General features: G+C 36.5%; 1 protein-coding gene across 1 annotated transcript in view; it reads right to left on the bottom strand.

The window, feature by feature from the left end:
• ISPD (isoprenoid synthase domain containing) overlaps window positions 1-15,684 on the bottom strand; it is a 118,759-nt gene that overhangs the window by 97,200 nt on the left and 5,875 nt on the right. The window contains exon 2 of the mRNA XM_009326091.1: window positions 5,288-5,437. Within this exon, the coding sequence (XP_009324366.1) occupies window positions 5,288-5,437 (150 nt within the window). The remainder of the gene's footprint in view (window positions 1-5,287; window positions 5,438-15,684) is intronic.

Below are 15,684 nucleotides of genomic sequence, written 5' to 3'. Positions count from 1 at the left end.
ATTTTCAATTAACACTTAACCTTTTCAGATTTCCCTTAGGGCTGATAAGAAAAAAGAGAAACATGCATCTCCAAAGATCAGGAATTTAATTCTTATTAACCTAAAAAAAAAAAATCCAACTGGCTGGTTTTGTCCCAGGTAGGTTAGAATTGAAGTAAATCATGGGTTCTGCAAATTTTGCAGCTTTTCCACAGGTTTTGCTAGTTATTAGATTTGCATTTTTTATTTTAAAAAGTTTAACTTGTCCACTACTAACATTTACTGAAGGTTAGTGGTATGGTTCATTACACTGTGCAGGAATCAAGAACTCACAAATTAGGACATACCAGAACTAAGAGCACTGATGCAACATTACGTTGATCCCTTTAACACGTTTATATGGCCTTTTACCCAACATCCCAAGGAAAACCCCTGGCTAAGGTAAAGCCTCCTGCCTGCAAGATACCACACACATTATAAATACAGCTCTTTCTCCCCTTGCAGTTGTTTGCATCTGTCACTCGTCCACCTTGTATCAAGAATGCATCATACAAATAAAAGCTATAACTTTCATAAATTTAGCAAATTGAAGGGCATGAAAGCATTGCTGCACTTCATAAGAATATGAGGTGAGGAGGCATATATATGATGAGTGACACAGTAACACTCACAGGTGTATGTAAGGAGGCTTGTAACAATTCATCCTTTTCTCACCTCAGGACCCATCCCAATGCCAAATTCTAAAGTCCTACTACAAAGTGGAGGCATCAAAATACTTCACTGAAATAGAAGTAAACAGCTGTTTTCCCATGCTTCATATAACCAACTGAACATGGAGACTTGCAACAGAAAGCATTAAGCAGCATTTCATAACAGGGGTAGGTGCCTCTATCTGCCGAAATCCCATTAACTGCAATAAATGAATAGGCATAAGTGCTCTATCTAATGACACATAAGTCAGAGTCATGAGGCCTTTTAAGATCAAGACATCATTTTAGCTCCACTGGCTGTTGTGGGCTCTGAACAGTTAAAGTCAATATTGAAATTAAACAACTGTTTAGTCTGGCTTATGTGATATCCAATACAGGGGCCAAGAGGTATGCTGAGTTAAAAGTAAAGTGTGTAACAATGTAACAGAAACTTTATAAAAATGTTAAAATCAGTATGACTATTCTGGAGTGGGAGGAGTAGCTATTTCCTGAACAGTGGTCTTCTGATCCTGCTGCACTGGAGCAATTATCATTTGAGGTGGAATAATACCAAAAACCTTTCCCTTCCCTGTTGCACCTCCACTTGCCTGCTGCACCACAAAAAGGCAGACACAAAGTATTCCCAATTCTTCTTTCACCAAGAAACAACAATGGTTCTCAAACTGCTTGCATGCCCCCAATAAAAAAAAAAAAAAATATGGGACATGTGAATGTCTTTTTTTTCCCTCTCAAGCATATACACAGACATATCAAAAAAAGCTGCTTCCACCACTAATTAATGTTGAAGTTGATGCTAACTGAAAAAGTCTGAGATTAGTTTTAAGGAAATATTTTCATAAATCTATACTATTGTTTCAGTACAGTTAAAAAAAACTATTCAAAATTAACCATCAGAAGACCTAGCAGTATCCAGTACCTCACCAACATTTTTTGGATTGCTCTTCCCATTTCAGATTTATTTGCTTCTCTAAGGATTAAAAACAAACAAACTTTCTACTTTGCAGGTAGAAGTCCTTGGCTACCTTACAACAGCAGAATACAAAGATTAAATAATTGCCCCATCAGGATCAAGAAACATCATGGAATTGTGAGAGGAGGACCATCCCAAAGAACAGAAGATTTCAAGTTAGTATACCTAGCAAAAGGAGTGTGACTAGTAGTAACAAGAAACCCTTCTGAAAACAATATAATGCATACCTTCTCACACGACCTAATTCTCTCACACAACATGAGCAAAAATTAGAAATGCCACAGAAATTATTTCATAGCATACTTCAGAGGTAATGGATGGAATACTTAACACCATTTCTGAGTAACTGACCAACACAGACTCTAATTTGATGTCACATCCAGTCCAACATTTTTTCTTTTTTTGACAAAGTGGTTGTAATAAGGAAAACCCAAAGCCAGAAAAACCACATTAAAAAAAATGAAAGTTCTGGTTTTTAACCTTTGAAAAGCCCTGTTAAACGAGGCTTAAATATCAGATATACAAGTGATGAAGAATGAGAGCTCATTAAAACAAACAAAGTCATTACAAAGACAACGGAGTACATGCAATTCTTAGGCAACAAAATTTAAAAGGTTTCAACAGCACTACTACAAAGCTGAGAAATTAATAGTTATGATGTCAGAAATCTCGACATGGTCACAGTTGATCAGAAAGCAACATATATCTGAGCGAAAGAGATCTGTTTGGAATATGTATGTTCTAAGCAACAGAGAAGAGGTAAGAGTGAAAACTAAATTGAGATCCAGCGCACAAAAATGAGACGCATCACAATGAAATGCATGCAACCAACCTGGCTGAATGTCCTCAAAATCTGTGCTGGATTTTTGGCACCAAATGTAAAGGGAATTCACTGTAGCGTACATACATTTTAAGATAATGTTGTGAACCAATCTTTGGCATTTGTTGTATCTACTTCAATTAATTTTCTGTACAAGGCATGTATTTTTCCCCAAATCATTACTATAATTTTTTAATCAAGGAAGAAATGGAAAAAGTTTTCTAAGGAAATGACTTTTAATTTGATGAAGATCATACAAAAGTATTTTTACATATTTTAATAATGTTAATAGCTTATTCCTTCCTAGTTCTAAATACATTCAAAACAGCAATAAAAGGAGAAGGAGCACTAGTCTGCTCTGCCCAGATTGGTACCAGACAAGAGCAGCAAAAAAGACTACAGATGGCAAACCAGTAAGGATCAGAGAACTGACCTTTAATTGAATGTTGCAACTTAGTGGTCAAAATACTCAGAGATCTTGCATTCATGAAAAAGAAGACATCTGGAAGTAAACTCTCTAAATCTATCTACTCACATCAGATGATGCATTTAAATAAAGACGGAGTTTAAAAGCAGTATTCCACATTACCTACAACGTAACTGAAAAGCCTATGTTATTTGAAGCAATAATTCAAACGGACAGTTTCTTTCTAAGGAATGCATGTTTGACTGTTGTTTTTCCCCACACTGTTGTTGCATAAAGGTCACAACCGTATAAAATACACAGGAGCGGGACCATGATCCCATGCTGAGTCAGCCAAAATGAGTTCCATTCCCAGCTTTGTGAATGACTTGCAACATGAGTAACAAAATTATTTTCTCTTTTTTGTTCATCTGTACAATGATACTTACCTACTTCACCAGGTTGTTTTGGCAACTAATGATGGGTATGTTAATATTTAGGAAGCACCATAAGCTGCATCCATTCCTACAAAAATCTGTCCTACAGTAGCTTGACTAAGTTTTTCAGGACAACGATTATCTATCTTTTTTTATTTGTTTGTACAGTTCCCAGAACAATAGGGTCTTAATCCTTGACTTGGACAGCTAGGCACCATTGAAACATAAATAATTAGCAAACAATATGAGTTGAGAGGTTTAGCCAAGTGTTATCCTTCCCAGAGCTCCAAGGCACAGAGCATTTAAATGACCAGAATTTAGCCAATGCAAAGGGAACTGGGGACAAGGAACCATAGCCTTGGTTGCTTGCTAACAACTTTGGTGGCTTGTTCTTGAAAGAGCAGGGATACAAAAAAGAAGGCTGATGGAATGCGTATGTGAGAAGAAAACACTATTCAGAGGAGCATAGGGACTGCAAATATAGTCACCTTTTGAGCAAGGCATTTAGGGCAAAAGCTTTTTATGTATTTGCCAGCTCTCCTATATCTGCAAACTAAGAAGAAACACAGTAGGAAAAAATAGGGGTTTGTTTTGGGGTTTTTTTTTGAGAAACAACACATAGACATGTAATTTGCCAAGAGATACACATCAGCAAGAAAAACAGCTGTATAACCAACAGTAGCTGTTGCCTCTTGAGATGTGTTCTATGCACATATATGCTGCCTTTATCACGAGTATGCCCACTACATTCAAGCTAGAGTCTCATTTAGAAGTATCAGCTATGTGTTATCATATACACCAAGAACAACTCCCTGCTTCACATCAGAAATAAAAAGGTTGGAGCTAGTCCAATCACTTGAGTAGCTCTTCATCTTGGATAGCCCTTCATCTTCAGCATCTGAGAATAGCTTCAATTATTAAGCATAAAGGGTATGACATGGAATTTGCACCACCATTTCCAAGTAAAACAATTACTGAACAATTAAGCAACTGTTTCTTCTTCTTCATTGCCTGTCCCCGCATTTGTTCTGTTGTTGGTGACTTCTAAGCTGTGTACTCTCTGAAGGTGGATATCAGTAATTTGGGCTTGTTTACTCTAGAAATGAAAGACTGATGGGAAGCACGACTGTCAGCATTACTGCAGTGAAAAATAAATCCTTCCAAGTGACAAATGAAGAAATGCTCTGCTTCCAGTCAGTCTGGAAGATACCTGGAGGACAGGCAATTTCCACAAGGTGATGAATGAAAAGGAAGTAGAACACTGAGACGAAAGCCTGGAGTTTTTCCAGTAAACTGTGAATGCAGGGTGGGGCAAACAAAAGCAGTCTTCAAGAGGGATAAAGGCTAAAGAGTCAGGGTTTAATACACTACCCACAATTTTTATTTTCTTAAATAAAGATGATGTTAAAGCAATATATTAGGGAAAAAAAATTGAGAATTACAACAGAGACTAGGTAAATATTTTCAGCCACTAATCAAAGTATGTACAATAGACACACAACACGAAACAAATTATTTACCTAGATGTATCAAGTTAATATTATCCCAATATTTTATATAATAATATGATGCGATACAGGCTGTTCTAATGTCATTATCACACTGTGCATCCAAAAAACTCTGATACTCAGTCAATAATACATACTTAATACATACCTAACTTTAAACACATTAACCCACTCATCTATGTAATCTATTTAATGCACAATAAAAATGAAAGCCAATCTGTCTTTCCAACAGTTTAGACCCCTCACTCCCCCTTGTATTTGGCAGTTTGGTAATCAAAAAACTTGAACAGATTAGAATGACAAAGCATTTTCATCAAAAGACTACAGAGAAGTAATACACACACAGTTTGAAGTGATCTGAAATAGCTGCTGAATCTCTATTTTTGAAAGAAGAGAAATAAAAAATAGACGACTAACTAAAGTAAGTGGAAAAAAGTCTTAGAAAGTCTCAAAGTCTTACCTGTTGGTACGCTTCATAGATTGTATCAAACAAGAAAGCCTGAGGCATTTCACTCGCTCTGTACCTGGCACGTTCCAATGAGTGGTCTAAACAGCCATCTGCAGCAGAAGCAATAACAGTAGAAACTAGAGGACGAATTGCTCCTGCTGCCTGTGGAACAAAACACAGAGAGAGGCCTAAATGTTATTAATGTATATCAGATAGCTGCAGTCAACAGAAGTAAGAGCTTTAAAATACATTTTCTACTTATTTATCTTTTATATATCTCATAATGCATGAGCCATACTACTTCATGTGTATGAGACTTTTGCCATGAATATAGCAACGGAAGACTCTAAAAGTACACGCTGAGGGCCAATTTACAAAAAAAAAAATCTTAAGTCCTTCATAAACAACTACTGCAAATACATGTACAGATCTGAGATGTTCATTTTTCAGACTTTCTTCTACATACATATTAGGTGGTTTCCGTGAGGACAGTTCTAGGCCTATTCAGATATCAAACAGCAGGAGACACCTGAGAGGTCTTGACAATCCACAACACCTATTGCTTTCACAGTTTTCAATTTGGCTAAACTGCTCAGAAATAAGAAACAAGAAAAGTTTCAGAAAATTGAGCTTGTTCCTCCATGTTGAATTCACCCTGTAAAATACTGAGCAACCATACTTAACAGTGAAATCACTGGGAACACAGTATATACATCAGAAAGCATTCAATATCCAGCAGCACTGTGCCCCAGAACAGATATTTAAATGCTTATGTTTCAGTTTTGGTTTTGCTTAGGTTTGAAACCAATTAAACATATACCTTTGATCTTTTCATCAATATATAGTATTAAAGATCTATGGCATCTCTGAAACAGAACTCTCCTGGCTGGTTTTAGTCATTCTGACACCAGAAAGTTACCCACACTTCATCAATCACTTATCAAATGTTCACATGAACTTTATATGAAGCTAAAGGCAATTGGGACAAGAGTTGTCCTTACAATAATGAAGAAAAGGATGCAATAGCAGAACATTGCTTATCAAGTCACAGGGCAAAAAGCATGCTCCCTAACAATGCTAACCATTGAGAATGGCATCCTTACACTATACTGTTCATTTTTAAGAACAATAAAAAAAGAATTGATGCTGTTCCAAAACTTTTGGAGTTGTCCAACATCTTAAATCAGTATACCTAGAAAACCACTCCCAATGGTGAATTCTGACACTTTTCACTGCAGCCACAGAAGATCTTCTGAGGTCTAGTGAGCTTTGACACAGGAAAAAAAAAAATAGGTCTCATCACATAAATTAAGAGCACTGTTATTGTTGATTTCATTTATCCTCTGTTGACAAATCCTGCCCTCATACATATGAGTCCTGTCCATTCTTACAAGGTTTCTGACCTCAGATAAGCATACAGTGGCAGAATGAGACACCAAAAGTGAGCCCAAATTTTTCCCCCCTCTCAGAAGAGAAAGAACTAGTTGTCTTCCCTGCCCCTTTCACACTACTGAACAATAAAACAAAGAGGAACGCAGTCAGCATGTTGAGCACTTCATGAGCTCTAAAATACAGCTTCTTAGTTCATTCTTTTACAGAATGAAGACAGAGGTGTGAACCAATTTTTCATGCCCAGAGAGTTCTGATATGCATGAGCTACCGGGGCAGGGAGAAGGGAGAGAAGAGATTCAAAAGATTCATGAGACAAGAGAAACACTTTCTCAAAATCTGAAGAGCACTTTTTCTTTCTAATACATGGAAAGAGATATCTACATAAAACACTACATGGAGCAAAACACTATCATCCAAAGGCAAAACATGGTACAGAAAGATCAGCGAGAACTATGAAATCACAGAAGAAATGTCTGTAAAGGATCTCAAGAGGTCACCTAGTCCATCTTTCTGTCCTAGGCAGGATCAATTTTACTTCTGTAATAGAAAAGACAAACTGACAAAAACTAAACACCACTGTAATTTTAGTAATACGTCAGTGTATTAAATGAGGAGTAAATTTAACAGATGTACTTTGAAGAAAAACTGTGCATAGCAGAAGTACAGAGACGAAATTATCTGCAACTTGTCCCCTCTCTATTTCCTATGATTCCCAGACATGGATTATTACCTCTACATCCCAGCTGCTGGGCATTAGGACAATGTTATTTTGCTCTGCCGTCATATTTTAATTGGTCACACACACACAAAAAAAAGATAAAATTAGAAGGTCATGGGAAAAGAGACACAGCAGCATGCTAGCCACAGCTTTTCTGTAATTAGTTAAGTCTATTTGGATTTTTTTTCCTGAAACAGTTACCACTCCAGAAAACCAGTTAGCAAAAGAGAATTTCTTAGGCTGATCCAATATTTTATTACAGTTTTTAACAATCATGTCATGTTACATTTTAAGCATAAAACAAGCCAAGAGAATACAATGTGACTTGCGTAACCAAATCTCACAAGTGAAACACGCACTCTGAGGAACAAAAAACAAAACTGCAATTCTAAGTAAAATTGAAATACTCAAAATTATATTCTTAAAAGAGCTCTGAAACACATTGTTTTCTTGACATCTGGTTTATTGCACAATAAAAATTCAAGAACGTCTGTATCTGTATCTTTGTGACAATACCGAACCACATGTCCTGCTCTGCTGTGGCCTAGATCTTCCAGAAGATTCCAGAAAAGCTAATTTCTAATAAATCCAAACATCATTTTTTAAAACCCCCAATTAACTTCTCAAGCAATTGAAAGCTTCATGGCACCTAAAGTTTAACAAATGGCATTTTTCAAACAACTACAGTTTTGCTTTACATTACCCCAGAGTCCAGTACAGCAGGCTGAGAGTTTCTCACCTGTCTTCCCTCCATTTCAATGAGAAATCACAAATTGGGCACAGTAAGACGTCTTCTACAGCAAGCCCACTCAAACTATACCTGACGCTGACTGAAAACATGAAGTTAAATCCAGAGAATAAGACTTATGGCTGACTTCTGATCATGCAACAGAGAGAAATTCTATGTATGCAGTAACACGATAACTAGCAGTCATTTGATTTAAAAAAAAATTAAAAAGCTTTTATTCCAAAAAAGGACAACTCAGTCCATGACTGTTCTATGCTTTAAAAGCAGAATGCGGAGTTCTAGTACTTACTAAAGCGAGGAAGTTTCTACTGCACAGAAAGCCTTCATACAATGAGCAGCTGGGTCCAAAAGCTGTGAATCCATGAGCTAGAACATACTTGCTAAGGTGCAGCACTGAGTTGAAACCTTAAAATCCTGAGGCAAGATACAGAAACTGGTTGGTTGTTTTGCTCAGTACTGGCTTACCTTTCTGTAGGATCTTTCTCTGTCTTAGCACACACACAGAGGCTCCCTCAACCAGATGAGGTGACCCGACACAGGGCTGAGTTTACTACCTCAGTGACACAAGAACTATGCGAGTTTCTGAGGCCGCTTTCAGCATGGGTGAAACTGGGATCAAGCAAAGGAAAATACTGGCCTGTGTATGCCCTGCATTGTTTTCATATGGGACAAGAGAGCTGAGTCCCTAACACAGGAAACCTTGCAATCTGCAGTACTTCTGGTGACATTCTCTAGCTGGCATACACTGACACAGCTGCCAAACCCAAGCTGGCTTATACAGACCTCACCGCACATGCTTCTGCTTCCAAGATTGGCTCATGGGTATTTTCATTCATGGTGTAAACATAAAATCAGAATTTAGCTGTGACTTTTGTTCTCATATACAGGCCAAAGAGGGGCACAGTTTAAGATGTATGGCTCGTTCTGCGGTATTTCCTTCTGGTTGGAGCAAGCGTCCTCCCTACTCAGCACAAAGCCTTTTCTGAATTCCACTCCTAGCAGTCTTGCAGTGAACTGAATGGAGAATTTAGGTACTTAAGGGCTACATACTACATTTTTTAGTTCAGAAACTTAAACATTAGGGCACCTTAGGGCCAATAATACAATAAGGTACTACTGTATCTAAAGGGGCTTTTGTCCCTCATAACTGTGGGGTGTAAGTGAAGAACACAATCATCCAACTAGTCTACATCTATTCAGTTACAACACCAAGTATTTTATTCTTTGCAAGGAATTTCCATGTTGTTTTTCTGGTTATAAACCAGTAACAAAGGACTATTTCCATATTAATAAAGAGAGTATATACTGAGTCTCAGGTATTTGAATTTTATTTGTTCTAATTTGAGAAGCTTTGACTTGCTATTCATGTCAGGAACGTACAGGTATTTGGCCTGGCTCTCAGGCCAGAGGTTCAAAATATCTGTGGGCAAACTCTTAAAATATTCTTTCATAGCATAACAGACATTGAAACAAGTACTGCTAACTGGTTAGTTTTCTTCTGCAGACAAAATATTGGAACAAGACACATCCTTTTAATCTATCATTTCCTTAAAACAGTCCTAAAACATCCTGAGAACACAGAATTCCATCAACTTCAGTGGAAGTGACAGACTGGCATCTCTCAGAAGCAAGCTCATCCATCCATCTGCTGAAAACTCAACCAGCCTCTAGATGCTTTTAGAAACAACAGGTATCTTTTATAACCCATTTTAAACAGCACAAGTCAAAAACGTTTACAAACAGGTTCTCAGTTTTGTATTCAGTTTTTTGCATAACCACCTAAAGCATAGCATACATTCAAGATTTAAAGACTTGATGGTGACTGAAAAAAGGTAGAGAATGAAGTGCATCACGCAGGTCAGTATAATAGGGTATCATAAGTATTTTCCATAGATTCAAGGCATACTAATCCACCTGTCCACTAAACAGTAACATTATCGTTCTCATTTTATCATACTTTCATTCTGACAGTAAATTGTTTAGATGCATGTATTCAGTGAATACATAACCAGGGTGTGTTTTCAGATCAGACAACACAGTCAGTTCAAGGAGAGTAAAATCCAAGCAGTATTGATGATACCTTTTATTACAAAATGAAGTATGAATGTTTAGGCCACAGTAGCCTACACACAACATAGCAACCTGGCTAACACAATACAGTATAGCTTATTTTTACTGAATATTCATAAAAACTGAAAATCCTCATTTTATTTAAAAAAAAAAAACGAACAGAACCCTTTAAAATTTCCAAAAGGACTTGGGGGGAGGGGGCACGGGGAGATGGAGATTATATCACAAGCAAGAGATTATCCAGGTTACAAATACTCCCAACACACAGCGCGTTATTCAGCCAAGACCAACACTCCACATCTAGAATACAACCTACCAAGAACAAGTTATCAAAGAGCCAGAAGCACCAAAAGAGCATGAACACCAACACACCCGCATCACTGATCTGGTCATTTTTGGTAGCCAGAGTTGAAACAGAACAATGCTAAATAGCTGCAAAGCTCAACAAGTTGAATGATATGGACTAGGAAAAGAAAAAAATTGCAGTGGCACAAAACCCTTACAAAAAATACCACAACTACAATTCCTTTTGTTTTACAACAGAGTAGCAACAAGATCAGACAACCACAGATCCTGCAGGCTGGCATGCTAAAAAAAGTATGCTATGTCTTTGGCATGCCCCTGTCCCCAGTACGCCCCAAGTACTAATACAGACCCACAGAGTTCAATTACAGAGTCAATTTGCAGTCCTGAACTTCAAGTGCATGGGAATCACAGCCTAAAACTTTACAGAGTCTAGTCCTAAATGAGCAGACTCTTCCATCCCTCTAGCATGACTCCCTTCTACTTTTTAATTACACCAACAATACTTTTATTCTCCATTCATAGCCTCTATCTCCCCTGAAATTCATTTTCCCTATGCTTTCTATCTTTCTAGCTGTCTGGTAGCATTAAGTAAATGTATGGTTTATATTTCAATCATCCTAACTGCATTAGAGTCGATGTTTTAAAATTACTTAGGAATAGGCCTGATGTCAAACACATACAAGCACAGCTTATGAGTGCTATCTTTAGAAGAATGTCCCTATTCTCATGTTTTTACATGTTTTCAATATTCATATTTATTAACTTTAATTCTTTAATCAGAGTTGTTTTCAACTCTCACGAGCAAAATAGTACTGAACCAAAACTCCCAAATAGTTTAGTCACCCTGCCTTAGAAAAAATAAACTTGTCTTGCATACATACACTCAAAATAGAAGTATATTAGAAATACATTTTCATCACTTCAAAGCAGCTGACTTCTTTGAAACTGTATGCTGGAGATTGTGGGGCTAGTCACACTTAGCAGGACAAATACATCCATCTTGGAACTCCATTAAAGTCAGTTTTGTAGAGGTGAATTTGGTAGATATACAAACAATTTTATCTTGCTTTTCCATGAAGACAAGAATTGCGTTAGGACACTGTTGAACTACATAACAATAACAATCAGTGTTAATTTAGACAAGCTAGGTATCTAACAGTTTACAAATATGTCCTGGAATGCTTTTTATTAGGTGAAAGATTATTTGTATGTTACCAAATGTTACTACCAGCTCCTAAGGATTTCAGTCTAAATTAGGTCTGGCTATGAACCAACAAAAGAAGCCCAGAATAACTATGATTAATTTCTTCTCATTTTATTCCATCAAACTGTTTCCACATGTTACTACAAGGAAAGTATTCTTTTACACAGATCAAACTACTTGCCATGAAGGGCATTCACAGCCATCTACAGTATGAAAAAATACAGAAATAAACACAGTATCTGTGATGCATAAAACAGGTAGAAACATGCATTTCTATTCAGACATCTGCACTCAAACTAATTGTACCTATAGTAATCAACATGCTCCAGCCACACTCAGTAATTACCATTTAAGTTAGAAGAATTGTCTCTACTGAAAGATTTCTTATTTCAAATTTATCAGACAATCTTCAAAGCAAAATTCAAAAACTTAATTATAAGATTAAAATATTTCACATATTTAAGAGGATGTTCTTTTCAAATCTTTTATATTTTAAAACTGAAGGGGAAAGTATCTAATAAAACAAAGTCATATAACTATCTTTGTAAAATAAAGCCATTAGAGAATTTCTTCCAAAGCACGTTCAAGGTATCGCATTGAAATACCACATCTTTTTTTCTTATGTTTCTTTTTTTCCTTTTCCTTTCCTGCATTTTGTATCCAGCTGTTGTCTAGGGCTACATTTTATCTTCTCTATAACCAAAAGTTGTAATCCATGATAAGTTTTATGATTCTGCTGCAGAGATGGAAGACAGAATATTTCTTCCTCCAACCTACAGAAATCCTAGCAAAACAATTCTATCTGGATGGCAAAGACTGGGGCATAGACAAAGTAACAACACAAACTATAAGCTACTGCTCCTATACAGAAGTACAGTTGATAACTACAATTTGGCTATACGTGCAAAGTTTTCTAAACTTAGGTGTGAACACATGTTCAAGTCCGAACTAGCCAAACTTCCAAACTGAACTGATTCAAGCCTGCACATAGTCCACAGAGTTCATAACCTCATTCTGCACCCAGAACCCACCTACTTGCTGTACAGCAAGGCAAGGCAGCAGTCTGGCTGCATGGGTTCAACTCAAACCTGTCACCATCTGCCCCCGTAATTCCTTCTGTTAATGCCATGTCCTAAAGATCCCCCCAAACCAGTACCTCAGCTGCACGCTTCTCTTGAAGGACCGGATATGGCATGCAGTCAGGACTACATGACAACCAGAATGACTCAGTAAAGAATAGCAGACCACAATAAAGGTAGAGGTACTCTCGTTATCATGCAGAAACAGAAATTTGAGTCCAGGGCATATCATACTTTCACCCACACTCACACCCAGACTCTACCATGTAGCACAGACATAATTTGCGTGGCAGTGCTGCGGTGGGGACAGGAGTCCTTCTACCTACGTCTTTCACCGACCAACAAGTACAATCCACAACCCGGGCTGTGTATCCATTAGAGATTAAGGCTGAAGAAAAAAGGTTACCTTCTTTCTGCCAGGTATCTTCCTTTCTTTAAACAAAAATAATAGTTCTTAAATTACCTTATTTTGAATTTTGTTGGGAAAAAAAACCCACAAAATTCATAGTCATTACGGGCACACCATCTTTGATTCTCATTAGTAAGATACCCACTAAAATTTCTTCTATGTAGGCAGTATCACCAACCAGTCCAGCTCCAGCTATCTTGACATATTTGTACTGGCAGCTTTTAATTGCCCAAGGACAGCACTGGTTGAAATGTTAAACAAGCCTGGTGTAACACATATTAAACCTAATCATCAGCCAGACAAAAAAGAAGGTTAATTAGCACAGATGTAAGGGGTTTTGAACACTGTGAAAAAAGGCTTGTATGCTAAACTTCACCTAATTTCCTTAAAGTCTGTTTACCCAGCTGGCTAGGAGCAACAGTCAAACTCACTAGAATTGGGCACATGTTAATCTTAAACCAACACCAGGAAGGAAGAAGTTATAATTGTGTTTATTCCTAGCTGCAAAAGAGGGGATGTTTAATCAGAAATTTAATATACACTTTGATCCAATGTTAATGAGCTGACACTATGTTGTACATTGAACTGACTTCAAAGACACAGGATGCCTTAAACAAATGTAATGTATATTTATGACACTGTTTAAGAAAAAGAAAACATTTCTACTAATGAGGTCACTTCTATCAGAACATACTATCTGAGTAACTGGGGATAGTACACGTACATCAAGACATGTCAGAGCCCCAATTAGCTATAGCAAACTAAAGAAGATTACCAATAACAGAAACTGTTGCTCAAAAATTAAGACTGCACATGTTCTTTTTTACTTTACATAATTTCTGGTTGTTTGTATTTAAAGCATTTACCTCTGAGCATCAGTAAATATTATTTTGATCTAATCAACAACATGTTAAATTCTAAGTGTTATTCTGTGGAAAAAGTAACATTTCTCAAAGAAAATCAAAAAGATTCCCCTCAAAAAGACAGGACATCCCGCAAGGACAGGACGACAGGAATACACAACTGAAAAAATATATATATGAGGTGGAGGAAGAAAGCAGAACTAGGCATATCACAAGCTGCAATTTTTCAACACAGCACTGAAAACAAGCTCAAGAACATACTGAAAGTGGAAAAGCAGCACAATGAAGAATGTACATATGCACTAAGAAAAAGCAAAGAGCGGTACTGCAAACAACAATGGTACAACTGATTTATGTGAACATTTGATTTCATATTAAAATTAATTTTTTTAAAAAGCAGATTGAAAATATGTTGTTTATGTTGCTTTTGTATCATGAATTACTGCCATAAGTCAGATGAACTATTTTTAATACAATAAAGAATAAAATTACAAAAGTTAGCAGGATTAAACCAATATATACGTTTTTAATGGTGTCATACAAATTACATAGCATTTCTTCTAGTACATTCCTTATCTGTGCATTCCTTGTAAGAAATTCAAGAATGGTCGAGGAAGTTCGTGTTTTCTATAAATACAATAGTACTGTACATTCAGTAAAATACATTTTATCATATTATTAGCCAAATAAGGTCTTATTACCTTAGTCAACATATTCAGCTAATTTTTGTCACAGTGCAATGACTGGTAATGTTTAACAATATGTTCTCATTTATTAAGGTTTTGTTTTGTTTTCTTCTTGATAGGTTTTTTTTAAAGTACTTCAAAGTTTGTATAAAGTCTGCATAATGCTACCAAGGATCCATACTAAGTATATGATCCAGATTACACATAGCATCCCTCGCCTAAAGAGCAGCACATGCTGGTATAGTGCTTCAAGACTTTCTTATGACATATTTAGTCTTTTCAGTTGTCAGAAGTAGTTGTATATTATACACAATTACAATGGATTCTGTAACGTAAAATTCATTCAACATGACAATAAGATGAGCTACCAGCGCTTTCTTGTTTTAACTAGTGCTATACTGCAAATCTAGGTGGCAAAAACTCAACAGGATATTTGCTATAAAAATTAATGAATCACAAAAACAATCATTTTTGCCTCTAAAATTAACAAGACTATTTATTTTACTTTGACTGCATAGTATTATCTTGCATTAACAAGTAATGAAACACATCTTAGTCAGCAAGCCATCTTTCTTACCCTAATTATTGATTTACATTGCAAAAAGCTATCAGTGAGAGTGCACTGTGCCACAAAAGATTTTGCATATTAGAGTAAATAAATATAAAGAGGAGTTAACATTTGTATTCAGTGGAGTAGAAACCTTGAAGCTACTACCACAGGAGTTACAGTTAAGAAGTTATATTTTACCTCCAGAAAGTCTACATCATTACAAAATCAACAATATCACGATGTGAATGCTACTGATCCACTGCATATCATTAAACACATGATTTGCATCACATTATGAAGAAAGAAGAAAAAAAAACCTTGGTGTTGTAGGAGGACTCTTGCACAACTAAATCAACCAAATGCAAAACTGCAACATTTAATTAA

The sequence above is a fragment of the Pygoscelis adeliae genome, unplaced genomic scaffold, assembly GCF_000699105.1.
Source record: "Pygoscelis adeliae isolate BGI_AS28 unplaced genomic scaffold, ASM69910v1 Scaffold15, whole genome shotgun sequence".
Taxonomy (NCBI): domain Eukaryota; kingdom Metazoa; phylum Chordata; class Aves; order Sphenisciformes; family Spheniscidae; genus Pygoscelis; species Pygoscelis adeliae.
The sequence above is the reverse complement of the archived record's forward strand: the minus strand, read 5'-3'. Positions and strand labels throughout refer to the sequence as shown.